Here is a 27,828-nt window from a genome sequence, read left to right as displayed (position 1 = left end):
CTCCCCGATTGGTTGGAGGACCCGCCGCCGGCTCGCTCCTCCAGCCCCGCCCCACTCGCTCCCTATTGGTCGGAACCTCCCGTCAATCAGGCACTGGGCCCGGGTCCTATCTTCTATGTACTTTCAGTGATGACTTTTATAAACTGGTTTTACAGAAAATTAGAAGAGGAGGGGAGAGATTTGAAGACACTCGGTCCCTTTGTGACTCTAAAGTTGCAGCTGGCCCCGCCCTCTCCTGCTCCACAGGCGACCAGCCCGCATCGCGCATGCTCAGTACAACCCCTGGGCCTCTGTCAATCATCCTCCCCCTCTGAACAGGCCCCGCCCCTCCTCCTACTCCGCATGCGCCGCCGGGCCCAGCTCTCGAAGTTGAACCGCGCAGGGCCTCCGATTCTGGGTCGGCCCGGGCAACCGCGAGTCCGGATCACCGGCGGAAAGTGAGTTTTATGAAGGTTTTTTTTATATATAGCGGAGAGAAGCGCGGGCGAGGAGATAAATAAAAAGAAAGTACAAACCGTACCGTCCCAGCGCCCTCCCGGCACCGAGCGGAGTGGATTGAGCGGCTGCAGTCCCTTCTCTGAATGGCCTCTTCCTGTGATGACGTCACAACCAGGCCCCAGCGCCGGGGAGGGAAGGTCCCGCCCCCTAGCCGCGCCGCCATTGGTTGGAGGACCAGGCCGCCCAGTTCAGTCCTCCCAGCTCAGCCCTCTTCCTACTGGTCAGAGCTCCCGTCAGTCAGAATCACAATGTTCCGGCTCACTCCGCCACCCCGCGCGGTTCAAACCGCTCCGTTCGGCGTCCACGGAGGTCCCGCCCGCCCCTCAGGTTTGTTTTTTCTGGTATTTTACTTTATAATCTCGCTCTCCGCTCCCCCCTCACCTCCATTTAAATCGATTCCCCAACACTTTACTTTACCCGGCCGCTGATTTCGCCTCTTTCCCGGGCCGACTTCCGTCTTCTCCCCAGAGGCCCCGCGCAGGCGCACTGGCAGCCTCGTTTTGTGGTGGGGCCGAATGAGCATGCGCGGCCCCGCCTCTCCACATTTAAAGGGACACCCACCCCGTCCACATTTAAAGGGACACCCACCCCATCCATATTTAAAGGGACACCCACCACCTCCACATTTAAAGGGACACACACCACCTCCACATTTAAAGGGACATCCACCCCGCCACATTTAAAGGGACACCCACCTCCTCCACATTTAAAGGGACTCCCTCCCCCCCTCACATGTCCTCTACTGTGGAGGAGGAATTCCTTGAGTGTTTACGGGATGGTTTCCTGGACCAATATGTCGAGGAACCAACCAGAGATCAGGCCATCTTAGACTGGGTATTATGTAACGAGAAAGGATTAATTAGCAATCTTGTTGTACGAGGCCCCTTGGGTCGGAGTTATCATAATATGATCGAATGCTTCATTAAGATGGAGAATCAAGTTGTTGACTCAGAGACTAGGGTCCTAAATTTAAATAAAGGAAACTACGATGGTCTGAGGAGCAAGTTGGATGGGATTGATTGGGGAATGTCACTCAAAGGGTTGACGGTGGATAGGCAATGGCAAACATTCAAAGACCGCATGGATGAACTACAGAATTTGTTCATCCCAGTTTGGCATAAAAATAAAACTAAAGAGGTGACTCAACCGTGGCTAACAAGGGAAATTAGGGATAGCATAAGATCCAAGGAGAGGACATATAAATTGGGCAGAAAAAACAGTAAACCTGAGGATTCGGAGCAGTTTAGGATTCAACAAAGGAGGGGAAAATAGAATATGAGAGTAAGTTTTCAGGGAACATAAAAACTGACTGACTGTAAAAGCTTTTATAGATATGTGAAGAGAAAAAGAACATAAGAAGTAGGAGCAGAAGTAGGCCATATGGCCCCTCGGGCCTGCTCCGCCATTCAATAGGATCATGGCTGATCCGAACCTAGACTCACGTCCACTTCCCTGCCCGCTCCCCATAACCCCTAATTCCCTTATCAGTTAGGAAACTGTCTATCTCCGTTTTAAATTTATTTAATGTCGCAGCTTCCACAACTATCTCAGGTAGCAAATTCCATAGATTTACCACCCTCTGAGTGAAGAAGTTTCTCCTCATCTCAGTTTTGAAACGGCAGCCCCTTATTCTAAGATTATGCCCCCTAGTTCTAGTCTCACCCATCAGTGGAAACATTCTCTCTGCATCCACCCGATCGAGCCCCCTCACAATCTTATATGTTTCGATAAGATCGCCTCTCATTCTTCTGAATTCCAATGAGTAGAGGCCCAACCTACTCAACCTTTCCTCATAAGTCAACCCCCTCATCTCCGGAATCAACCGAGTGAACCTTCTCTGAACTGCCTCGAGAGCAAGTATATCTTTTCTTAAATATGGAAACCAAAACTGCATGCAATATTCCAGGTGTGGCCTCACCAGTACCCTGTATAACTGAAGCAAGACTTCCCTGCTTTTATACTCCACCCCCCTTGCAATAAAAGCCAAGATTCCATTGGCCTTCCTGATCACCTGCTGTACCTGCATACTAACCTGTGTTTCATGCACCAGGACCCCCAGATCCCTTTGTACTGTAGCACTTTGCAGTTTCTCTCCATTTAGATAATAACTTGCTCTTTGATTTTTTCTGCCAAGGTGCATAACCTCACACTTTCCAACATTATATTCCATCTGCCAAATTTCTGCCCACTCACTTAGCCTGCCTATGTCCTTTTGCAGGTTTTTTATGTCCTCCTCACTCACTGCTTTCCCTCCCATCTTTGTATCGTCGGCAAACTTGGATATGTTGCACTCGGTCCCCTCCTCCAAATCGTTAATATAGATTGTAAAGAGTTGGGGTCCCAGCACTGACCCCTGCGGAACACCACTAGTTACTGATTGCCAACCCGAGAATGAACCATTTATCCCAACTCTCTGTTTTCTGTTAGATAGCCAATCTTCCACCATGCCAGTATATTACCCCCAATTCCATAATTTTTTATCTTGCGTAGTAATCTTTTGTGTGGCACCTTGTCAAATGCTTTTTGGAAGTCCAAATACACCACATCCACTGGTTCCCCTTTATCCACCCTGTTTGTTACATCCTCAAAGAATTCGAGCAAATTTGTCAAACATGACTTTCCCTTTATAAAACCATGCTGACTCTGTCCAATTAAATTATGCTTATCCAAATGTCCTGTTACTGCTTCCTTAATAATGGACTCCAACATTTTACCAACCACAGATGTTAGGCTAACTGGTCAATAGTTTCCAACCTTTTGTCTCCCTCCCTTTTTAAATAAGGGCATTACATTAGCAGTTTTCCAATCTGCTGGGACCTTGCCTGAATCCAGGGAGTTTTGGAAAATTACCACCAATGCATCCACAATCCCCACTGCTACCTCTCTCAAGACCCTAGGATGTAAGCCATCAGGTCCAGGGGATTTATCCACCTTAAGTCATTCAATGGCATTACCATCGCTGAATCCCCCACTATCAACATCCTGGGGGTTACCATTGATCAGAAACTGAACTGGACCAGCCATATAAAGACTGTGGCTACAAGAGCAGGCCAGAGGCTGGGAATTCTGCAGCGAGTGTCTCACCTCCTGACTCCCCAAAGCCTTTCCACCATCTACAAGGCACAAGTCAGGAGTGTGATGGAATACTCTCCACTTGCCTGGATGAGTGCAGCTCCAAGAACACTCAAGAAGCTCGACACCATTCAGGATAAAGCAGCCCGTTTGATTGGCACTCCATCCACCACCTTCAACATTCACTCCCTCCACCACCGGCGCACTGTGGCTGCAGTGTGTACCATCTACAAGATGCACTGCAGCAACTCGCCAAAGCTCCTTCAACAGCACCTTCCAAACCCGCGACCTCTACCACTTAGAAGGGCAAGGGCAGCAGACGCATGGGAACATCACCACCTACAAGTTCCCCTCCAAGCCACACACCATCCTGACTTGGACCTGTATCGCCGTTCCTTCACTGTCGCTGGGCCAAAATCCTGGAACTCCCTTCCTAACAGCATTGTGGGTGTACCTACACCATATGGACTGCAGCGGTTCAAGAAGGCGGCTCACCACCATCTTCTCAAGGGCAATTAGGGATGGGCACTAAATGCAGGCCTAGCCAGCCAGCGACGCCCACATCCCATCAATGAATATATTTTTTTTTTTTTAAAGTCCCATTATCTTACCGAGTACCACCTCCTCAGTGATTTTAATCGTATTTAGCTCCTCCCCCCCCATAGCCCCCTGTTTGTCCAGTGTTGGGATATTTTTAGTGTCCTCTACTGTAAAGACTGATACAAAATATTTGTTCAGCGTTTTTGCCATCTCCATGTTCCCCACTACTGACTTCCCAGTCTCGTCCTCTAAGGGACCAACATTCACTTTAGCCACCCTTTTTCTTTTTCTATAACTGTAGAAACTCTTGCTGTCTGTTTTTATATTTTTTGCTAGTTTACTTTCATAATCTATCTTCCCTTTCTTAATTAATGTTTTAGTTATTCTTTGCTGGCTTTTAAATACTTCCTAATCTTCTATCCTCCCACTAGATTTGGCTACTTTATATGCCCTTGTTTTCAGTCGGGTACCATCCTTTATTACTTTACATAGCCACGGATGGCTGGCTTTTCTTTTACGCCCCTTTTTAGTCAGTGGAATATATTTTTCTTGAAAGTTGTGAAATATCTCCGTGAATGTACACCACTGCTCATTTGCCGTCTTGCACCTTAATCTATTTTCCGAGTCCACTTTAGTCAACTCTGCTCTCATACCTTCATAGTCTCCTTTATTTAAGCCTAGTACGCTGGTTTGAGATCCAACTCTCTCACCCTCCAACTGAATTTGGAATTCAACCATGTTATGGTCACTCATTCCAAGGGGATCCTTTACTGGGACATTTTTTATTAATCCTATCTCATTACACAGGACCAGATCTAAGATTGCCTGGGACAGTGTAGAGAGAGCTTTACTCTGTATCTAACCCATGCGCTACCTGCCCTCATGAGCAAATTTGGCTAGGGTAAATAAAATCAGAGAGTTAAATGCGTGGCTCAAAGACTGGTGTGGGAGAAATGGGTTTTGCTTCTTGGGACATTGGCACCAGTACTGGGACAGGAGAGAGCTGTTCCGTTGGGACGGAGTTCACTTGGCCAGTGCTGGGACTAGAATCCTGGCGAATCGAATAACTAGGGCTGTCGAGAGGGCTTTAAACTAATTAGTGGCGAGGAGGTTTCAAGAGAGCCTGGTTGGTTCAGTAACATACTGCTCAAGGAACCCGTCCCTAATGCACTCTATGAACTCTTCCTCAAGGCTGCCCTGCCCAATTTGATTTGTCCAGTCAATATGAAAGTTAAAATCTCCCATGATTATAGCTGTTCCCTTATTACAAGCCCCAACTATTTCCTGATTTATACTCCGACCAATAGAGTTGCAACTGTTAGGAGGCCTATAGACTACGCCCACTAGTGACTTTTTCCCCTTATTATTCCTTATTTCCACCCAAACCGTTTCACTATCCTGATCCTTTGACCCAATATCATTTCTCACTATTGCAGTGATTCCACCTTTATTAACACAGCCACCCCACCTCCTTTTCCTTCCTGGCTGTCCTTCCTAATAGTCAAATACCCCTGGATGTTTACTTCCCAGTCATGGTCACCCTGCAGCCATGTCTTCGTAATGGCCACCAGATCATACCCATGTGTAGTTATTTGTACCGTCAACGCGTCTATTTTGTTATGAATGCTGCGTGCATTCAGATAAAGAACTTTTAAATATGTTTTGTGACAATTTATTCCTGCTTTTACCCCCTTTACTACTTTACCTTTATCTTTATATATTCTGTCCCTTCCTGACACGCTCTGGTTTTTAATTCCCCCACTGCTACCTTGCTCTATTGCCTTCTCTGCTGACATTTTTAGCTCTCTTGAAACCTCCCCCCCACTAATTAGTTTAAAGCCCTCTCTACAGCACTAGTTATTCGATTCACCAGGATTCTGGTCCCAGCACTGGCCAAGTGAAGTCCGTCCCAACGGAACCGCTCTCTCCTGTCCCAGTACTTGTGCCAGTGTCCCAAGAAGCAAAACCCATTTCTCCCCCACCAGTCTTTGAGCCACGCATTTAACATTCTGATTTTATTTACCCTAGCCAAATTTGCTCGTGAGGGCAGGTGCAGCATGGGTTAGATACAGAGTAAATCTCCCTCTACACTGTCCCATCAAACACTCCCAGGGCAGGTACAGCACGGGTTAGATAAAGAGCAAAGCTCCCTCTACACTGTCCCATCAATCACTCCCAGGGCAGGTACAGCACACGTTAGACATGCAGTAAAGCTCCCTCTACACTGTCCCATCAAACACTCCCAGGGCAGGTACAGCACACGTTAGACACGGAGTAAAGCTCCCTCTACACTGTCCCATCAAACACTCCCAGGGCAGGAACAGCACGGGTTAGATACAGAGTGAACCTTCCTCTACACTGTCCCATCAAACACTCCCAGGGCAGGTGCAGCATGGGTTAGATACAGAGTAAATCTCCCTCTACACTGTCCCATCAAACACTCCCAGGGCAGGTACAGCACGGGTTAGATAAAGAGCAAAGCTCCCTCTACACTGTCCCATCAATCACTCCCAGGGCAGGTACAGCACACGTTAGACATGCAGTAAAGCTCCCTCTACACTGTCCCATCAAACACTCCCAGGGCAGGTACAGCACACGTTAGACACGGAGTAAAGCTCCCTCTACACTGTCCCATCAAACACTCCCAGGGCAGGAACAGCACGGGTTAGATACAGAGTGAACCTTCCTCTACACTGTCCCATCAAACACTCCCAGGGCAGGTGCAGCATGGGTTAGATACAGAGTAAATCTCCCTCTACACTGTCCCATCAAACACTCCCAGGGCAGGTACAGCACGGGTTAGATAAAGAGCAAAGCTCCCTCTACACTGTCCCATCAATCACTCCCAGGGCAGGTACAGCACACGTTAGACATGCAGTAAAGCTCCCTCTACACTGTCCCATCAAACACTCCCAGGGCAGGTACAGCACACGTTAGACACGGAGTAAAGCTCCCTCTACACTGTCCCATCAAACACTCCCAGGGCAGGAACAGCACGGGTTAGATACAGAGTGAACCTTCCTCTACACTGTCCCATCAAACACTCCCAGGGCAGGTGCAGCATGGGTTAGATACAGAGTAAAGCTCCCTCTACACTGTCCCATCAAACACTCCCAGGGCTGGTACAGCACGGGTTAGATACAGAGTAAAGCAAAGATTATTATTTGAATGGCAATAGATTGGGAGAAGGGGAAGTGCAAAGAGACCTGGGTGTTATTGTGCACCAGTCGCTGAAGGTAAGCATTCAGGTGCAGCAGGCGGTTAAGAAGGCAAATGGTATGTTGGCCTTCGTTGCAAGAGGGTTCGAATACAGGAACAGGGCCTTGGTGAGACCACACCTTGAGTATCGTGTACAGTTTTGGTCACCTTACCATGGAGGGAGTGCAGCGAAGATTCACCAGGCTGATACCTGGGATGACAGGAATGACGTATGAGAAAAGATTGTGTCGATTGGGCTTATACTCACTGGAGTTTAGAAGATTGAGAGGGGATCTCATTGAAACCTATAAAATTCTGTCAGGTCTGGACAGACTAGATGCAGGAAGGATGTTTCTGATGGCCGGGGAGTCCAGAACCAGGGGTCATAGTCTAAGGATAAGGGGTAAGCCATTTAGGACTGAAATGAGGAGGAATTTCTTCACCCAGGGAGTGGTGAACCTGTGGAATTCTCTGCCACAAAGGGCGGTGGAGGCCAGTTCATTAAATATATTCAAGAAAGAGTTGGATATATTTCTTGAGGCTAAAGGGATCAAGGGATATGGGGAGAAGGCAGGGACAGGGTACTGAATTTCGATGATCAGCCATGATCTCATTGAATGGCCTACTCCTGCTCCTATCTTCTATGTTTCTATGTTTCTCTACACTGTTCCATCAAACACTCCCAGGGCAGGGACAGCACGGGTTAGATACAGAGTGAAGCTCCCTCAACACTGTCTCATCAAATACTCCCAGGGCAGGTACAGCACAGGTTAGATACAGAGTAAAGCTCCCTCTACACTGTCCCATCAAACACTCCCAGGGCAGGTACAGCACGGGTTAGATACAGAGTAAAGCTCCCTCTACACTGTCCCATCAAACACTCCCAGGGCAGGTACAGCACGGGTTAGATACAGAGTAAAGCTCCCTCTACACTGTCCCATCAAACACTCCCAGGGCAGGTACAGCACGGGTTAGATACAGAGTAAAGCTCCCTCTACACTGTCCCATCAAACACTCCCAGGGCAGGTACAGCACGGGTTAGATACAGAGTAAAGCTCCCTCTACAATGTCCCATCAAACACTCCCAGGGCAGGTGCAGCACAGGTTAGATACAGAGTAAAGCTCCCTCTACACTGTCCCATCAAACACTCCCAGGGCAGGGACAGCACGGGTTAGATACAGAGTGAAGCTCCCTCAACACTGTCTCATCAAATACTCCCAGGGCAGGTACAGCACAGGTTAGATGCAGAGTAAAGCTCCCTCTACACTGTCCCATCAAACACTCCCAGGGCAGGTACAGCACGGGTTAGATACAGAGTAAAGCTCCCTCTACACTGTCCCATCAAACACTCCCAGGGCAGGTACAGCACGGGTTAGATACAGAGTAAAGCTCCCTCTACACTGTCCCATCAAACACTCCCAGGGCAGGTACAGCACGGGTTAGATACAGAGTAAAGCTCCCTCTACAATGTCCCATCAAACACTCCCAGGGCAGGTGCAGCACAGGTTAGATACAGAGTAAAGCTCCCTCTACACTGCCCCATCAAACACTCCCAGGGCAGGTACAGCACAGGTTAGATACAGAGTAAAGCTCCCTCTACAATGTCCCATCAAACACTCCCAGGGCAGGTACAGCACGGGTTAGATACAGACTAAAGCTCCCTCTGCACTGTCCCATCAAACACTCCCAGGGCAGGTACAGCACGGGATAGATACAGAGTAAAGCTCCCTCTACACTGTCCCATCAAACACTCCCAGGGCAGGTACAGCATGAGTTAGATACAGAGTAAAGCTCCCTCTACACTGTCCCATCAAACACTCCCAGGGCAGCTACAGCACAGGTTAGATACAGAGTAAAGCTCCCTCTACAGTGTCCCATCAAACACTCCCAGGGCAGGTACAGCATGGGTTAGATACAGAGTAAAGGTCCCTCTACACTGTCCCATCAAACACCCCCAGGGCAGGTACAGCACAGGTTAGATACAGAATAAAGCTCCCTCGCCACTGTCCCATCAAACACTCCCAGGGCAGGTACAGCACGGGTTAGATACTGAGTAAAGCTCCCTCTGCACTGTCCCGTCAAACACTCCCAGGGCAGGTACAGCACGGGTTAGATACAGAGTAAAGCTCCCTCTACACTGTCCCGTCAAACACTCCCAGGGCAGGTACAGCATGGGTTAGATACAGAGTAAAGCTCCCTCTACACTGTCCCGTCAAACACTCCCAGGGCAGGTACAGCATGGGTTAGATACAGAGTAAAGCTCCCTCTACACTGTCCCGTCAAACACTCCCAGGGCAGGTACAGCACGGGTTAGATACAGAGTAAAGCTCCCTCTACACTGTCCCATCAAATACTCCCAGGGCAGGTACAGCACAGGTTAGATACAGAGTAAAGCTCCCTCTACACTGTCCCATCAAACGCTCCCAGGGCAGGTACAGCACGGGTTAGATACAGAGTAAAGCTCCCTCTACACTGTCCCATCAAACACTCCCAGGGCAGGTACAGCACAGGTTAGATACTGAGTAAAGCTCCCTCTACACTGTCCCATCAAACACTCCCAGGGCAGGTACAGCACGGGTTAGATACAGAGTAAAGCTCCCTCTGCACTGTCCCATGAAACACTCCCAGGGCAGGTACAGCACGGGTTAGATACAGAGTAAAGCTCCCTCTGCACTGTCCCATCAAACACTCCCAGGGCAGGTACAGCATGAGTTAGATACAGAGTAAAGCTCCCTCTACACTGTCCCATCAAACACTCCCAGGGCAGCTGCAGCACGGGTTAGATACAGAGTAAAGCTCCCTCTACACTGTCCCATCAAACGCTCCCAGGGCAGGTACAGCACGGGTTAGATACAGAGTAAAGCTCCCTCTACACTGTCCCATCAAACACTCCCAGGGCAGGTACAGCACGGGTTAGATACAGAGTAAAGCTCCCTCTACACTGTCCCATCAAACACTCCCTCTACACTGTCCGATCATAAGAACATAAGAAGTAGGAGCAGGAGTAGGCCATACGGCCCCTCGGGCCTGCTCCGCCATTCAATAGGATCATGGTTGATCCGAACCTCGACTCACGTTCACTTCCCTGCCCTCTCCCCGTAACCCCTAATTCCCTTATCTGCTAGGAAACTGTCTATCTCCATTTTAAATTTATTTAATTTTGCAGCTTCCACAGCTCTCTGGGGTAGCAAATTCCATAGATTTACTACCCTCTGAGTGAAGAAGTTTCTCCTCATCTCAGTTTTGAAAGGGCAGCCCCTTATTCTAAGATTATGCCCCCTAGTTCTAGTCTCACCCATCAGTGGAAACATCCTCCCCGCATCCACCTGATCAAGCCCCCTCACAATCTTATATGTTTCGATAAGATCGCCTCTCATTCTTCTGAACTCCAATGAGTAGAGGCCCAACCTACTCAAACTTTCCTCATACGTCAACCCCCTCATCTTTGGAATCAACCGAGTGAACCTTCTCTGAACCGCCTCGAGGGCAAGTATATCTTTTCTTAAATATGGAAACCAAAACTGCACGCAGTATTCCAGGTGTGGCCTCACCAATACCCAGTATAACTGCAGCAAGACCTCCCTGTTTTTATACTCCATCCCCCTTGCAATAAAAGCCAAGATTCCATTGGCCTTCCTGATCACCTGCTGCACCTGCATACAAACCTTCTGTGTTTCATGCACCAGGACCCCCAGATCCCTTTGTACTGTAGCACTTTGCAGTTTCTCTCCATTCAGATAATAACTTGCTCTTTCATTTTTTCTGCCAAAGTGCATAACCTCACACTTTCCAACATTATATTGCATCTGCCAAATTTCTGCCCACTCACTTAGCCTGTCTATGTCCTTTTGCAGGTTTTTTATGTCCTCCTCACTCACTGCTTTCCCTCCCATCTTTGTATTGTCGGCAAACTTGGATATGTTGCACTCGGTCCCTTCCTCCAAATCGTTAATATAGATTGTAAAGAGTTGGGGTCCCAGCACTGACCCCTGCGGAACACCACTTGTTACTGATTGCCAGCCTGAGAACGAACCATTTATCACAACTCTTTGTTTTCTGTTAGATAGCCAGTCTTCCACCCATGCCAGTATATTACCCCCAATCCCGTGATTTTTTATCTTGATCAGTAATCTTTTGTGTGGAACCTTGTCAAATGCCTTTTGGAAGTCCAAATACACCACATCCACCGGTTCCCCTTTATCCACCCTGTATGTTACATCCTCAAAGAATTCGAGCAAATTTGTCAAACATGACTTCCCCTTCGGAAAACCATGCTGACTCTATCCTATTAAATTATGTTTATCTAAATGCGCTGTTACTGTTTCCTTAATAATTGACTCCAACATTTTGCCAACCACAGATGTTAAGCTAACTGGTCTATAGTTTCCAGCTTTTTGTCTACTTCCCTTCTTAAATAAGGGTGTTATATTAGCAGTTTTCCAATCTGCCGGGACCTTTCCTGAGTCCAGGGAGTTCTGGAAAATAATCACCAATGCATCCACAATCCCTACCGCCACTTCTCTCAAGACCTTAGGATGTAGGCCATCAGGTCAGGGGGATTTATCCGCCTTAAGTCCCATTATTTTACTGAGTACCATCTCCTTAGTGATTTTAATCGTGTTTAGCTCCTCCCCCCCCCCATTGCCCCCTGTTTGTCCAGTGTTGGGATATTTTTAGTGTCCTCTACTGTAAAGACTGATTCAAAATATTTGTTCAGCGTCTTTGCCATCTCCATGTTCCCCAGCACGAGTTTCCCGGTCCCATCCTCTAAGGGACCAACGTTCACTTTAGCCACTCTTTTTCTTTTTATATAGCTGTAGAAACTCTTGCTATCTGTTTTTATATATTTTGCTAGTTTACTTTCATAATCTATCTTCCCTTTCTTAATTAATCTTTTAGTTATTGTTTGCTGGCTTTTAAATGCTTCCCAATCTTCTATCCTCCCACTAGATTTGGCTACTTTATATGCCCTTGTTTTCAGTCGAATACTATCCTTTATTACTTTACTAAGCCACGGATGGCTGTCTTTTCTTTTACTCCCCTTTTTCCTCAGTGTAATATATTTATCTTGAAAGATGTGAAATTTCTCCTTGAATGTAGACCACTGCTCTTGTACCGTCTTACACTTTAATCTGTTTTCCCAGTCCACTTTAGTCAATTCTACTCTCATACCTTCATAGTCTCCTTTATTTAAGCATAGTACGCTGGTTTGAGATCCAACTCTCTCACCCTCAAACTGAATTTGGAATTCAACCATATTATGGTCACTCATTCCAAGGGGCTCCTTTACTAGGACATTTTTTATTAATCCTGTCTCATTACACAGGACCAGATCTAAGATTGCCTGCCCCCTGGTTGGTTCAGTTACATATTGCTCAAGGAACCCGTCCCTAATGCACTCTATGAACTCTTCCTCAATGCTGCCATGCCCAATTTGATTAGTCCAGTCAATATGAAAGTTAAAATCCCCCATGATTATAGCTGTTCCCTTATTACAAGCCCCAACTATTCCCTGATTTATACTCCGACCAACAGATTTGCAACTGTTAGGAGGCCTATAGACTACGCCCACTAGTGACTTTTTCCCCTTATTATTCCTTATCTCCACCCAAACTGTTTCACTATCCTGATCCTTTGACCCAATATCATTTCTGACTATTGCAGTAATTCCATCCTTCATTAACATAGCAACCCAACCTCCCTTTCCTTCCTGTCTGTCCTTCCTAATTGTCAAATACCCTTGTATGTTTAGTTCCCAGTCATGATTATCTTGCAGCCATGTTTCCGTAATGGCCACCAGATCATACCCATGTGTAGTTATTTGTACCGTCAACTTGTTAATTTTGTTACGAATGCTGCGTGCATTCAGATAAAGAACTTTCAAATATGTTTTCTGACAATTTATTCCTGCTGTTACCCCTTTTACTACTTTATCTTTATCATTATACATTCTGTCCCTTCCTGACACGCTCTGGTTTTTAATTCCCCCGCTGCTACCTTGCTCTATTGCCTTCTCCGCTGTCATTTTTATTTTTCGCTCTCTTAAAACCTCCCCCCCACTAATTAGTTTAAAGCCCTCTCTACAGCCCTAGTTATTTGATTCGCCAGGACTCTAGTCCCAGCACTGGCCAAGTGAAGTCCGTCCCAACAGAACAGCTCTCTCCTGTCCCAGTACTGATGCCAGTGTCCCAGGAAGCAAAACCCATTTCTCCCACACCAGTCTTTGAGCCACGTATTTAACTCTCTAATTTTATTTACCCTAGCCAAATTTGCACGTGGCTCAGGTAGTAACCCAGAGATTATTACCCTTGTGGTTCTGCTTTTTAATTTGGCCCCTAGCTGCTCAAACTCCCTCAGCAGAACCTCCTTCCTTGTCCTATCTATGTCGTTGGTACCAACATGGGCCAAGACAACTGGATCCTCCCCCTCCCACTCCAAGTTTCTCTCCAGCCCAGAGGAGATGTCCTTAACCCTGGCACCGGGCAGGCAACACAGCCTTCGGGACTCTCGCTCTCAGCTGCAAAGAACTCTATCTATCCCCCTAACGATACTATCTCCTACCACTACAACATTTATTTTATCTCCCCCCACTTGAATGGCCCCCCGCTCCACGGTGCTGTGGCCGGGTTGCTCATCCTCCCTGCAGTCCCTGTTCCCATCCTCACAGGGAGTAAGAGCCTCAAACCTGTTGGACAAGAGCAAGGGCTGCGGCTCCTCCAACACTACCTCCTGGATCCCCGTACCTGCCTCACTTCTAGTCACACCATCCTGACCCTGGCCACGGACTACATCTGAATTAATTAATCTAATAATTGGTGTGACTACCTCCTGATACACAGAGTCCAGGCAACTCTCCCCCTCCCTGATGTGTCTCAGTGTTTGAAGCTCGGACTCCAGCTCTTCAACACGGAGCCGGAATTCCTCGAGCAGCCAACACTTACTGCAAATGTGATCACCGTGAGCATTAATGGTGTTCACCAGCTCCCACATATTGCAGCAGCAACACATCGCCTGATCTCCCATTCTATGTAATTAATTAAATTTATTAATATTATTTTTAAATACCCTCTGCCCCGATTCTAGATGATGAATATCGCACCTTAGAAACTATAAACCACAGAGTTTAAGCTTAAAAAAGAGAGAAATACTCACCAACCAATCACTTATCCGCTTTCTGGTGACGTCACACTTGGATTACTTTTTACCTCTCTCCTTCCCTCTGAGGTCCGAGACTGGAGATTGGTAAAACCTTACCTGGGTCTCGGGAGCCTTTATACAGCCGCTCAGCCCGCGATTCCCGCCGATTCTCGCACTGAGGCCTTACCTGGGTCTCTGGGGCCTTTATACAGCCGCTCAGCCCGCGATTCCCGCCGATTCTCGTACTGAGGCCTTACCTGGGTCTCTGGGGCCTTTATACAGCCGCTCAGCCCGCGATTCCCGCCGATTCTCGTACTGAGGCCTTACCTGGGTCTCTGGGGCCTTTATACAGCCGCTCAGCCCGCGATTCCCGCCGATTCTCGTACTGAGGCCTTACCTGGGTCTCGGGAGCCTTTATACAGCCGCTCAGCCCGGGATTCCCGCTGATTCTCACACTGAGGCCTTACCTGGGTCTCGGGAGCCTTTATACAGCCGCTCAGCCCGCGATTCCCGCCGATTCTCGCACTGAGCCCTTACCTGGGTCTCGGGAGACTTTATACAGCCGCTCAGCCCGCGATTCCCGCCGATTCTCGCACTGAGGCCTTACCTGGGTCTCTGGGGCCTTTATACAGCCGCTCAGCCCGCGATTCCCGCCGATTCTCGCACTGAGGCCTTACCTGGGTCTCGGGAGCCTTTATACAGCCGCTCAGCCCACGATTCCCGCTGATTCTCACACTGAGACCTTACCTGGGTCTCTGGGGCCTTTATACAGCCGCTCAGCCCGCGATTCCCGCCGATTCTCGCACTGAGACCTTACCTGGGTCTCGGGAGCCTTTATACAGCCGCTCAGCCCGCGATTCCCGCCGATTCTCGCACTGAGGCCTTACCTGGGTCTCTGGGGCCTTTATACAGCCGCTCAGCCCACGATTCCCGCCGATTCTCGCACTGAGACCTTACCTGGGTCTCTGGGGCCTTTATACAGCCGCTCAGCCCGCGATTCCCGCCGATTCTCGCACTGAGACCTTACCTGGGTCTCGGGAGCCTTTATACAGCCGCTCAGCCCGCGATTCCCGCCGATTCTCGCACTGAGGCCTTACCTGGGTCTCTGGGGCCTTTATACAGCCGCTCAGCCCGCGATTCCCGCCGATTCTCGCACTGAGGCCTTACCTGGGTCTCTGGGGCCTTTATACAGCCGCTCAGCCTGCGATTCCCGCCGATTCTCGCACTGAGGCCTTACCTGGGTCTCGGGAGCCTTTATACAGCCGCTCAGCCCGCGATTCCCGCCGATTCTCGCACTGAGACCTTACCTGGGTCTCGGGAGCCTTTATACAGCCGCTCAGCCCGCGATTCCCGCCGATTCTCGCACTGAGACCTTACCTGGGTCTCGGGAGCCTTTATACAGCCGCTCAGCCCGCGATTCCCGCCGATTCTCGTACTGAGGCCTTACCTGGGTCTCTGGGGCCTTTATACAGCCGCTCAGCCCGCGATTCCCGCCGATTCTCGTACTGAGGCCTTACCTGGGTCTCTGGGGCCTTTATACAGCCGCTCAGCCCGCGATTCCCACCGATTCTCGCACTGAGGCCTTACCTGGGTCTCGGGAGCCTTTATACAGCCGCTCAGCCCGGGATTCCCGCTGATTCTCACACTGAGGCCTTACCTGGGTCTCGGGGGCCTTTATACAGCCGCTCAGCCCGCGATTCCCGCCGATTCTCGCACTGAGCCCTTACCTGGGTCTCGGGAGACTTTATACAGCCGCTCAGCCCGCGATTCCCGCCGATTCTCGCACTGAGGCCTTACCTGGGTCTCGGGAGCCTTTATACAGCCGCTCAGCCCACGATTCCCGCTGATTCTCACACTGAGACCTTACCTGGGTCTCTGGGGCCTTTATACAGCCGCTCAGCCCGCGATTCCCGCCGATTCTCGCACTGAGACCTTACCTGGGTCTCGGGAGCCTTTATACAGCCGCTCAGCCCGCGATTCCTGCCGATTCTCACACTGAGGCCTTACCTGGGTCTCTGGAGCCTTTATACAGCCGCTCAGCCCGCGATTCCCGCCAATTCTCGCACTGAGCCCTTACCTGGGCCTCGGGAGCCTTTATACAGCCGTTCAGCCCACGATTCCCGCTGATTCTCACACTGAGGCCTTACCTGGGTCTCTGGATCCTTTATACAGCCGCTCAGCCCGCAATTCCCGCACTGGGGCCTTACCTGGGTCTCGGGAGCCTTTATACAGCCGCTCAGCCCGGGATTCCCGCCGATTCTCGCACTGAGGCCTTACCTGGGTCTCGGGAGCCTTTATACAGCCGCTCAGCCCACGATTCCCGCCGATTCTCGCACAAGCTTCACAATACAAGCTTCTTTCAAATGCAAAATTGATTCCTACAGACAGCCTTGGTCACTCTGCAAAAAAAACTGTTTAACAATTCATCATAACTCCCCTGCATTTGCAGAGGTGTAGAGTGCAAAAAGCAAGGAAGTTATGATGAAACTGTGTGAAAGACTGGAGTCAGCTGTGGCTCAGTGGATAGCAGAGTCAGAAGGTTGTGGGTTCAAATCCCGCTCCGGGGACTTGAGCATAAAAAGCGAGGCTGACACTCCAGTGCGGTGCTGAGGGAGCGCCGCACTGCCGGAGGGGCAGTGCTGAGGGAGCGCCGCACTGTCGGAGGGGCAGTGCTGAGGGAGCGCCGCACTATCGGAGGGGCAGTGCTGAGGGAGCGCCGCACTGTCGGAGGGGGCAGAGCTGAGGGAGCGCCGCACTGTTGGAGGAGCATTGCTGAGGGAACGCTGCACAGTCGGGGGGCAGTACTGAGGGAGCGCCGCACTGTTACATAAGAACATAAGAAATAGGAGCAGGAGTAGGCCATTCAGCCTCTCGAGCCTGCTCCACCATTCAATAAGATCATGGCTGATCTGATCCTAACCTCAAATCTTCTATCCCTCTCCATCCACCCGAACCCATGTGATCTCCCGGGAGAGGCGAAAAACCAGATAAAAAACCCAATGGCCAATTTGGGAGGAAAAATCTGGGAAATTCCTCTCCGACCCATCTAGGCGATCGAAACTCGTCCAGGAGATCACTCTGTCCCTGTATTTTCTACAGTACTTGCCTTCTGTAAAGGCGATCTCCACCCAGCCAGGAACAGGAATAAAATCATCTCCTGAAATCTAACACAGAATTAGAACACAAGAAGTAGGAGCAGAACCAGGCTACACGGCCCCTGGGCCCACTCTACTACCCACAGGGCCATGACCATTCCGAACCTAGACTCATGTCCAATTTGCTGCCCGCTCCCCGTAACTCTTAATTCCCTTCTAGGAAACTATCTATTTCTGTTTAAAATTTATTTAATGATGTAGCTTCCACAGCTTTCTGGGGCAGCAAATTCCACAAACCTACCACCCTCTGAGTGAAGAAGTTTCTCCTCATTTCAGTTTTGAAAGAGCAGCCCCTTATTCGAAGATTATGCCCCCTAGTTCTAGTTTCACCCATCATTGGGAACATCCTCACCGCATCCACCCGATCAAGCCCCTTCACAATCTTATATGTTTCAATAAGATCGCCTCTCATTCATCTGAACTCCAATGAGTAGAGTCCCAATCTACTCAACCTCTGCTCATATGACCACCCCCTCATCCCCGGGATTAACCGAGTGAACCTTCTTTGTACTGACTCGAGAGCAAGTATGTCTTTTCTTAAGTATGGACACCAAAACTGTATGCAGTATTCCAGGGGCAGTGCTGAGGGAGCGCCACCCTGTCGGAGGGGCAGTACTGAGGGAGCGCTGCACTGTCGGAGGGCGAATACTGAGGGAGCGCCACTTTGTCGGAGGGGCAGTACTGAGGGAGCGCCGCACTGTCGGAGGGTCAGTACTGAGGGAGTGCCACACTGTCGTAGGGGCAGTACTGAGGGAGCGCCACACTGTCGGAGGGGCAGTACTGAGGGAGCGCCGCCCTGTCGGAGGGGCAGTACTGAGGGAGAGCTGCACTGTCGGAGGGGCAGTACTGAGGGAGCGCCGCCCTGTCGGAGGGGCAGTACTGAGGGAGAGCTGCACTGTCGGAGGAGCAGTACTGAGGGAGCGCTGCACTGTCGGAGGAGCAGTACTGAGGGAGCGCTGCACTGTCGGCGGGGCAGTACTGAGGGAGTGCCGCACTGTCGGAGGGGCAGTACTGAGGGAGCACTGAACTGTCAGAGGGGCAGTACTGAGGGAGCGCTGCACTGTCGGGGGGGCAATACTGAGGGAGTGCTGCACTGTAGGCGGGGCAGTACTGAGGGAGCGCCGCACTGTCGGGGGGGGCAATACTGAGGGAGTGCTGCACTGTAGGCGGGGCAGTACTGAGGGAGCGGCGCACTGTCGGAGGGGCAGTACTGAGGGAGCGCCGCACTGTCGGAGGGTCAGTACTGAGGGAGTGCCACACTGTCGTAGGGGCAGTACTGAGGGAGCGCCACACTGTCGGAGAGGCAGTACTGAGGGAGCGCCGCCCTGTCGGAGGGGCAGTACTGAGGGAGAGCTCCACTGTCGGAGGAGCAGTACTGAGGGAGCGCTGCACTGTCGGAGGAGCAGTACTGAGGGAGCACTGCACTGTCGGAGGGGCAGTACTGAGGGAGCGCCGCACTGTCGGGGGGGCAGTACAGAGGGAGCGCTGCACTGTCGAAGGGGCAGTACTGAGGGAGCACTGCACTGTCGAAGGGGCAGTACTGAGGGAGCGCCGCACTGTCGAAGGGGCAGTACTGAGGGAGCGTCTCACTGTCGGAGGGGCAGTACAGAGGGAGCACCGCATTGTCGTAGGGGCAGTAATGAGAGAGCGCCGCACTGTCGGGGGGGCAGAGCTGAGTGAGCGCCGCACTGTCGGTAGGGCAGTGCTGAGGGAGCGCTGTACTGTCGGAGCAGTGCTGAGGGAGCGCTGCACAGCCGGGAGGCTGAATACTGAGGGAGCGCCACATTGTCGGCAGGGCAGTACTGAGGGAGCACCGCACTGTTGGAGGGTCAGTACTGAGGGAGCGCCGCCCTGTCAGAGGGGCAGTACTGAGGGAGCGCTGCACTGTCGGAAGGGCAGTGCTGAGGGAGCGCCGCACTGTCGGGGGTGCAATACTGAGGCAGCGCCACACTGTCGGGGCAGTACTGAGTGAGTGCCGCACTGTCGGACGGGCAGTACTGAGGGAGCTCCGCACTGTCGGAGGGGCAGTACTGAGGGAGCTTCGCACTGTCGGAGGGTCAGTACTGAGGGAGTGCCACACTGTCGGAGGGGCAGTACTAAGGGAGCATCGCGGTGTCGGAGGGTCGGTACTGAGGGAGTGCCACCCTGTCGGAGGGGCAGTACTGATGGAGCGCCGCACTGTCGGGGGGGCAGCACTGAGGGAGCGCCGCACTGTCGGGGGGGCAGTACTGATGGAGCGCCGCACTGTCGGAGGGGCAGTACTGAGGGAGCGCCACACTGTCGGAGGGGCAGTACTGATGGAGCGCCGCACTGTCGGGGGGGCAGCACTGAGGGAGCGCCGCACTGTCGGAGGGGCAGTGCTCAAGGAGCGCTGCGCCATCGGAGGGACAGTGCTGCGGGAGAGCCGCATTGTCGGAAGGGCAACAATGAAGGAGCGCTGCAGTGTCGGAGGTGCCGTCCTACGGATGAGACGTTAAACCGAGGCCCCCGTCTGCCCCCTCAGGTGGACGTAAAAGATCCTGTGGTGCTATTTCGAAGAAGTTATCCCCGGTGTTTTGTGCCCAATATTTATCCCTCAATCAACATGACGAAAAAAGATTATCTGGTCATTATCACATTGCTGCTTGTGGGAGCTTGCTGTGCGCAAATTGGCTGCCGCGTTTCCCACATTACAACAGGGACTACACTTCAAAAGTACTTCATTGGCTGTAAAGCGCTTTGGGACGTCCGGTGGTCGTGAAAGGCGGTTAAGAAGGCAAATGGTATGCTGGCCTTCATACAAGAGGATTTGAGTACAGGAGTAAAGAGGTCTTACACCAATTATATCTTCTTCTTCTTAGGCAGTCCCTCGGAACCGAGGATGACTTGCTTCCACATTAAAAATGAGTTCTCGGGTGTGAGGGTAAACCGGGAGAGCTTCTTCTCCCTGATGCGCCATCAATTACTCAAAAGACTGAGGTTAAGTGAGTAACAACCAGGCTTTTATTAACTAAAGAATGAAGGTCTAGTCTCGAGTGGTCGACCCGTCCAGAATACTAAGGGACTGGGAGGTAGTCACTTATATACCTGGAATAGTGGGAGGAGTCAGCCGAGGCATGTCCAGACCTGTACCGAGTGGAATACACATACAGACACAGACAGGTATAACAGTGGTTTACCACATTCACCCCTTGTTTAAAAATGAGTCCGGCGGGGTGAAGTGTATTTAAAAGTTCGTGTATTGGAGTCTCTCCGGAGGTCTTGTCTGCCGCTGTGATCGACGTGGCGACGGCAGGGGTGGTGTAGCTTCCGGCGTCGCGTCCCGTGTAGGCTGGGGCACTGGAGTGTAGTCCTCGTGGGTGACGGTCCAAGGCGAGCCGGCTGCTGGGGTTGGATATCGGGTCGTGGGGGGGGTGGTAATGGGTAGTGGGTTACAGCGGTCCCCGAGGGTGTCGTGGGGGGTGGGGTGGTAATGGGTAGTGGGTTACAGCGGTCCCCGAGGGTGCGAGGTCTCGTATGGAGACTGTGTCCTCCCGCCCGTCCGGGTACGCAATGTAAGCGTACTGGGGGTTGGCGTGGAGGAAGTCGACCCTCTCGACCAGGGGGTCCGTTTTATTGGTCCTCACGTGTCTTCTCAGTAGTACCGGCCCTGGGGACGTCAGCCATGGCGGTAACGCTGTCCCCGATGTGGACTTCCTTGGGAAGACAAACATTTTCTCGTGAGGGGTGGCATTGGTGGCAGTGCAGAGCAGTGACCGAATCGAGTGGAGCGCATCGGGGAGCACCTCCCGCCAGCGGGAGGTCGGAAGGCCCCTAGACTTTAAGGCTAGTAGGGCGGCCTTCCAAACTGTTGCATTCTCTCTTTCCACCTGTCCGTTCCCCCGGGGGTTGTAACTGGTGGTCCTGCTTGTGGCTATACCCCTAGCGAGCAGGTACTGGCGGAGTTCGTCGCTCATAAACGATGAGCCCCGGTCGCTATGGATATAGCTGGGGAAACCGAACATGGTGAAGAGGCTGTTCAGACATTTAATGACCGTGGCACTGGTCATGTCCAGGCAGGGGAGAGCGAACGGGAAACGGGAGTACTCGTCAATGATGTTGAGGAAGTACACATTGCGGTCGGAGGAGGGGAGAGGCCCTTTAAAATCGACGCTCAGGCATTCGAAAGGGCGAGTGGCTTTTATCAGGTGGGCTCTGTCTGGTCTATAAAAGTGCGGTTTGCACTCAGCGCAGACTTGGCAGTTCTTGGTCATGGTCCTGACCTCCTCAATGGAGTAAGGCAGGTTGCGGGCCTTGATGAAGTGGAAGAACCTGGTGACCCCCGGGTGGCAGAGGTCATTGTGGAGGGCCCTCAGCCTATCGATCTGCGCGCTGGCGCAGGTGCCACGCGATAGGGCATCTGGGGGTTCATTGAGCTTCCCAGGCCGGTACAAGATCTCGTAATTGTAGGTGGAAAGTTCGATTCTCCACCTCAAGATCTTGTCATTTTTGATTTTGCCCCTCTGCTTGTTGTTGAATATAAAAGCAACTGAAAGCTGGTCAGTGAGCAGGGTAAATCGTTTTCCGGCCAGGTAGTGCCTCCAATGACGCACAGCCTCCACAATAGCCTGGGCCTCCTTCTCGACCGCGGAGTGTCTGGTCTCCGGGCCCTGGAGGGTTCGTGAGAAGAATGCCGCAGGTCTCCCCGCCTGATTAAGGGTGGCGGCCAGAGCGAAGTCGGACGCATCGCTTTCCACCTGGAAGGGGATGGATTCGTCCACTGCGTGCATGGTGGCTTTGGCAATGTTCTCCTTGATACGGTGGAAGGCCGAGCGGGCCTCTGCCATCAGGGGAAAAGAGGTGGATTTGATCAGCAGACGGGCTTTGTCTGCATAGTAGGGGACCCACTGGGCGTAGTAGGAAAAAAACCCTAGGCACCTCTTCAGAGCTTTTAGGCAGTGGGGCAGTGGGAGTTACATAAGGGGACGCATCCGGTCGGGGTCGGGACCAATGACTCCGTGTTCCACAACACAGCCAAGGCTGGCGAGGCGGTCTGTGCGGAATATGCACTTCTCCTTGTTATACGTCAGGTTCAGGAGTTGGGCGGTGCGGAGGAATTTCTCGAGGTTTGCGTCATGGTCCTGCAAGTCATGGCCGCAGATGGTCACATTGTAAGGGAAAGTGGCCTGCAGCGCATTTTGATCGACCATCCGGTCCATCTCCCTTTGCAAGACGGAGACCCCGTTGGTAACGCCAAAGGGAACCCTAAGGAAGTGATAGAGGCGGCCGTTTGCCTCAAAAGCAGTATACTGGCGGTCTTCGGGGCGGATGGGGAGCTGGTGGTACGCTGATTTCAGGTCAATGGTCGAAAAGACGCGGTACTGCGCGATCTGGTTGACCATGTCAGCTATGCGGGGGAGTGGGTAGGCGTCCAGCAGGGTGTAGCGGTTTATTGTTTGGCTGTAGTCGATGACCAGGCGCTGCTTCTCGCCGGTCTTAACGACCACAACCTGGGCTCGCCAGGGGCTGGAGCTGCCCTCAATAATCCCCTCCTTCAGGAGCCGCTCCACTTCGGTTTTGATGAAAACCCTGTCCCCGGCACTGTATCGCCTGCTCTTTGTGGCGATGGGCTTACAGTCGGGGGTGAGGTTAGCAAACAGTGAGGGGGGGGGGTGGGACTCTGAGTGTGGAGAGGTTGCATCTGGTGCGCGGCGGGCAATTTGGAGGCTGCTGGCTGCGGACTGTGAGTGGGGGGAGGGGGCCATCGTAACGCTTTTGAGGTGGCATTGGAAATCCAACCCCAGTAGAACGGCAGCGCAAAGTTGGGGCAGGACCAGGAGTTTAAAATTATTGAACACAGTCCCGTCTACTACTAGTGTCACCACGCAGTAGCCGCCAATGTCCGCTGACTGGGACTCAGCGGCCATAGAAATCTGCTGGTGCGCAAGCAGGACTGGGAGAGAGCAACGCCGCACCGTGTCGGGGTGGATGAAGCTCTCTGTGCTCCCGGAGTCAAAAAGGCAGTTTATTGCATGGCCGTTTACCTTAACATCCATTTTGGACCGAGCTAGTTGGTGCGGTCTCGTTTGGTCCAGCGTCACAGAGGCCAGCGTAGGGGTCGGTGTGTCGCTGCGGGTATCAGGTGGGGAGGGGTTGGCGGCCTGCTGTGTCCCGGCTGGTGTCCAAGATGGCGGCGTCCATGATTCCCATGTGGCTGGAGTCGTCCAAGATGGCTGCTGCTGCGGTGGTTCGCACATGGCTGGGGAAGCCCAAGATGGCGGCCCACACGCGGCGCTGTTGGGGGCCCAAGATGGCGGCTCGCACGGCCCACACGCGGCGCTGCTGGCGTTCGGGGTGGCTTTGGCCTTGCAGACGCTAGCGTAGTGTCCCTTTTTCCCGCAGCCCGAGCAGGTCGCATTCTTCGCCGGGCAGCGCGCTCTGGGGTGTTTGGCCTGGCCACAGAAGTAGCATTTCTGGCCTTGGGATACTGCTGTCTGACTTTGGGACACTGCTGCGGTGGTTGGGCCATTGTTGGGCTGTGGCTGGGGTGGCACGGTGCTATGGGGCTGTCCTACCGTGTCCCAGGTTGTCGTTCCCCGCGGCGTCCACGGTGCAGAGGAGTAGGCATCCATGCCCCGGTAGGCTGCGTCCAGCGTTAGTGCAATTTCGGAGGCTTTGTCGAGGGTGAGGTCACTCTGCTCCAGCAGTCGCTGTCGGGTGTAGTTGGACCTGTGGCCCGCTACGAAGGCATCCCGGATCAGTTCCTCCGTATACTTAGTGGGCGTTACCGCCTTACATCCACAGGCCCGGCCAAGCACGGACAGTGCTTGGAGGTATTCCTCAGTCGATTCCCCAGGTTGTTGCTTGCGACTCCCCAGGAGGTGCCTGGCGTAAACTTCGTTCACAGGGCGCGTGTACTGGGTCTTGAGGAGCTGGAGGGCGGCTGTGTACGAGGTCGCGTCCCGGATGACTGAGTACACTCGGTGGTTCACCTTGGAGATCAGGACAGACAGTTTGTTCGCATCCGTTACGACCGCAGTGGAGGCAGTCAGGAATGCCTCGAAGCACATGAGCCAGTGAGCAAACTTGGTGGAAGCGTCCGCTTCCCGACTGTCCAGGTCCAGGCATGCTGGTGTGAGGATCTTCTCCATTATAAAAAATTTAGTTAATAAAATTGATGCGCCATCAATTACTCAAAAGACTGAGGTTAAGCGAGTAACAACCAGGCTTTTATTAACTAAAGAATGAAGGTCTAGTCTCGAGTGGTCGACCCGTCCAGAATACTAAGGGACTGGGAGGTAGTCACTTATATACCTGGAATAGTGGGAGGAGTCAGCCGAGGCATGTCCAGACCTGTACCTAGTGGAATACACATACAGACACAGACAGGTATAACAGTGGTTTACCACACTCCCCGAGACGGACCCTCTGATATAAAGGGTCGACTGGATCCATGTTTATCTGTAATTTAAACAGAGGTCTGGTCGTCTTCCGAGCTCTTTCCCCTAGAGGAGAGGGTAGAATGGGGGTCTTTAGTGTTAAATGGTTTCACCTGGGTCCATTGCTTCCATCGCATACCCATCGGTTCTTGTAGACAAACACACGTATCACTTGTCATTAATACAGTACATGGCCCCATCCAACGGGCCCCATTCCCTTTCTTCCGATAACTTGCGTCATTACTTGTTGACCGATTCTGGGCAACTCGTCTGGTTTAAGTCCAGCATTCTGCCTTTCTAGATCTTTAATCTGTTGTTGGTTCCTTACTACTTTATTTAGTGCTTGTACCTCCTGATTTAGTTGTACTAAGTATCGCCTTAATCTATCTTGCACTGGTCCTGGTCCTAAATACATACTTTAGTTCTGTCTTCACAAAGGAGGACACAAATAACCTCCCAGAGATGTCGGGGAACATAGGGCCTAAATGAAAGGGAGGAACTGAATGAAATCAGTATTTGTAGGGAAATGGTGTTCGGGAAATTGATGGGATTGAAGGCCGATAAATCCCCAGGGCCTGATAATCTACATCCTAGGGTACTTAAGGAAGTGGCCCTAGAAATAGTAGATGCATTGCTGGTCCTCTTCCAAAATTCGATAGACTCTGGAACAGTACCCATGGATTGGCAGGTAGCTAATGTTACCCCACTATTCAAAAAGGGTGGGAGAGAGAAAATGGGGAATTATAGACCGGTAAGCCTGGCATCGGTAGTGGGGAAAATGCTAGAGTCCATTATAAAGGATGTAATAGCAGAGCACTTGGAAAACAGTGACAGGATCGGACAAAGTCAACATGGAGGGTCCCTAAACTTACATAGAAACATAGAAGATAGGAGCAGGAGTAGGCCATTTGGCCCCTCGAGCCTGCTCCGCCATTCAATGTTCAAGTTTCTGGAGTGGGACTTGAACCCACAACTTTGTGCCTCAGAGGCGAGAGTGCTACCCACTGAGTCACTGGCTGACACTAAAGAACAAGCAGTTCTGACGAAAGGTCATTGACCTGAAACGTTAACTCTGTTTCTCTCTCCACAGATGCTGCCTGACCTGCTGAGTATTTCCAGCATTTTCTGTTTTTATTAAAGAAACGAGGGAGTGATTGCTGACAGGAGGAATGTTGGGTCGTCCTGCACATGCGCACCTCCTTGGCAGCTGAGGCGAAACACCGACTCGCCCCCACCTGAGCCGCTCACGCGTACCAGATGTTGCGGCTCCGCATGTGCGCCCGATGTTCCAACCGCGGGGTTTTGTGCGCTGAGCATGCGCGTTGTGGACCAATCGGGACGGGCGATTGTGGAGCAGGAGGGAGAGCGTGGGGGCCATGAGCACATGCGCAGGACTCAGAGTCAACAGAGTGCTTTCTGGAGCATTGGGGCTTATGGGTATTACAGCCACCATCACTGCTGATCCTTTCAACCAACCTGTGCAGCAGCTGGAGCCTGAAAATCAGCTTCACTGCCCCTAGGTTCGGAAAGGGGAAAATTAAACAACAGTTTGCCTCTGATCCTTTTCTGATCTCAATTTACAGGGTTATAGAAGTGGAGCAGTTACAGGCGGGAAGCTCAGACCAAACATTACGTCAACATCTGACAGAGTCGCTGGATTCATCAGGACCTGAATATCATCGGCCTTTGCACATGGAAGGAGAAAGCAGCGATCGCAGCGATGACAAACCGCACATGTGTTCGGTGTGTGGACGCGGATTCAGCCGATCGCCTGACCTGGCGAGACACATACACCGTCACACCGGGGAGAAACCGGGTAAAGGTGGGGACGGTGGGAAGGGATTCAGTTCCCCGTCTACGTTGGAAGTTCAACGGCGCAGTCACACCAGGGACAGTCCGTTCACCTGCTCCGTGTGTGGAAAGGGATTTGTTTGTTCATCCCCCCTGCAAACACACCAGCGAGTTCACACTGGGGAGAGACCCTTTCAGTGTTCTGACTGTGGGAAGAGCTTTAAAAGCACTGGGGATCTGAAGCGACACCAGCTTGTTCACACTGATGAGAGACCATTTCAATGCTCTGACTGTGGGAAGAGCTTTAAAAGCGCCAGGGAACTGAAGGAACACCAGTTTGTTCACAAAGATGAGAGACCATTTCAGTGTCCTAACTGTGGGAAGAGCTTTAAAAGCCCCCAGCATCTGAAGCAACACCAGCGAGCTCACACTGATGAGAGGCCGTTTAAATGTTCTGACTGTGGGAAGAGCTTTAAAAGATCCAGGGATCTGAAGAAACACCAGCGAGTTCACACTGGTGAGAGGCCTTTCACCTGCTTCGTGTGTGAGAAGGGATTCATTGAGTCATCCCACCTGCTGGCACACCAGCTTGTTCACACTGGAGAGAGACCCTTTAAATGTTCTGACTGGGAAGATCTTTAAAAGCTCCAGGGAGCTGAAGAGACACCAACACCTACAAACTGGAGAGAAACCACCTGCTCTGAATGTGGGAAGGGATTCACTCGGTCCTCCACCCTCTTAGCACACCAGCTTGTTCACACTGACGAGTGACCCTTTAAATGTTCTGACTGTGGGAAGAGCTTTAAAAGCTCTAAGAGCCTTAAGGGACACCAGCGTGTTCACACTGATCATCAAATCTAACAGCACAGAAGGAGGTGATTCGGCCCATCCTGTCTGTGCCGGCTCTTTGAAAGAGCTGTCCAATTTAGTCCCAAACCCCAGCTTTATCCCCAGAACTCTGCAAACTAGTCCTCTTCAAGTACATGTCCAATTACTGTTTGAAAGTTCCTGTGGAACCTGATTCCAGCATCCTTTCAGA

At 51.6% G+C, this 27,828-nt stretch overlaps 1 protein-coding gene across 1 annotated transcript; it reads left to right on the top strand.

Moving 5' to 3' along the window:
* Nucleotides 1-332: 332 nt before the first annotated feature.
* Nucleotides 333-27,828, top strand: LOC147083974 (uncharacterized). Its single transcript, XM_085979985.1, has 2 exons — nt 333-437; nt 26,582-27,828. Exons 1-2 carry the CDS (start codon nt 343-345, stop codon nt 27,429-27,431), a joined length of 945 nt encoding a protein of 314 aa, XP_085836111.1. The 5' UTR covers nt 333-342; the 3' UTR covers nt 27,432-27,828.

Source organism: Somniosus microcephalus, unplaced genomic scaffold, assembly GCF_052327205.1.
Source record: "Somniosus microcephalus isolate GS21.2 unplaced genomic scaffold, FLI_Smic_1.0 scaffold10, whole genome shotgun sequence".
Classification (NCBI taxonomy): Eukaryota; Metazoa; Chordata; class Chondrichthyes; order Squaliformes; family Somniosidae; genus Somniosus; species Somniosus microcephalus.
Note: the sequence above shows the minus strand (reverse complement) of the source record. Positions and strands in the feature narration are given on the sequence as shown.

Excerpts from the sequence above, each read along its gene's own strand:
- LOC147083974 (XM_085979985.1), top strand. The coding sequence starts at position 343 with ATGCGCCGCCGGGCCCAGCTCTCGAAGTTGAACCGCGCAGGGCCTCCG. Across the intron at positions 438-26,581 it reads GTCCGGATCACCGGCGGAAA|GGTTATAGAAGTGGAGCAGT; the intron begins GTGAGTTTTATG and ends CTCAATTTACAG.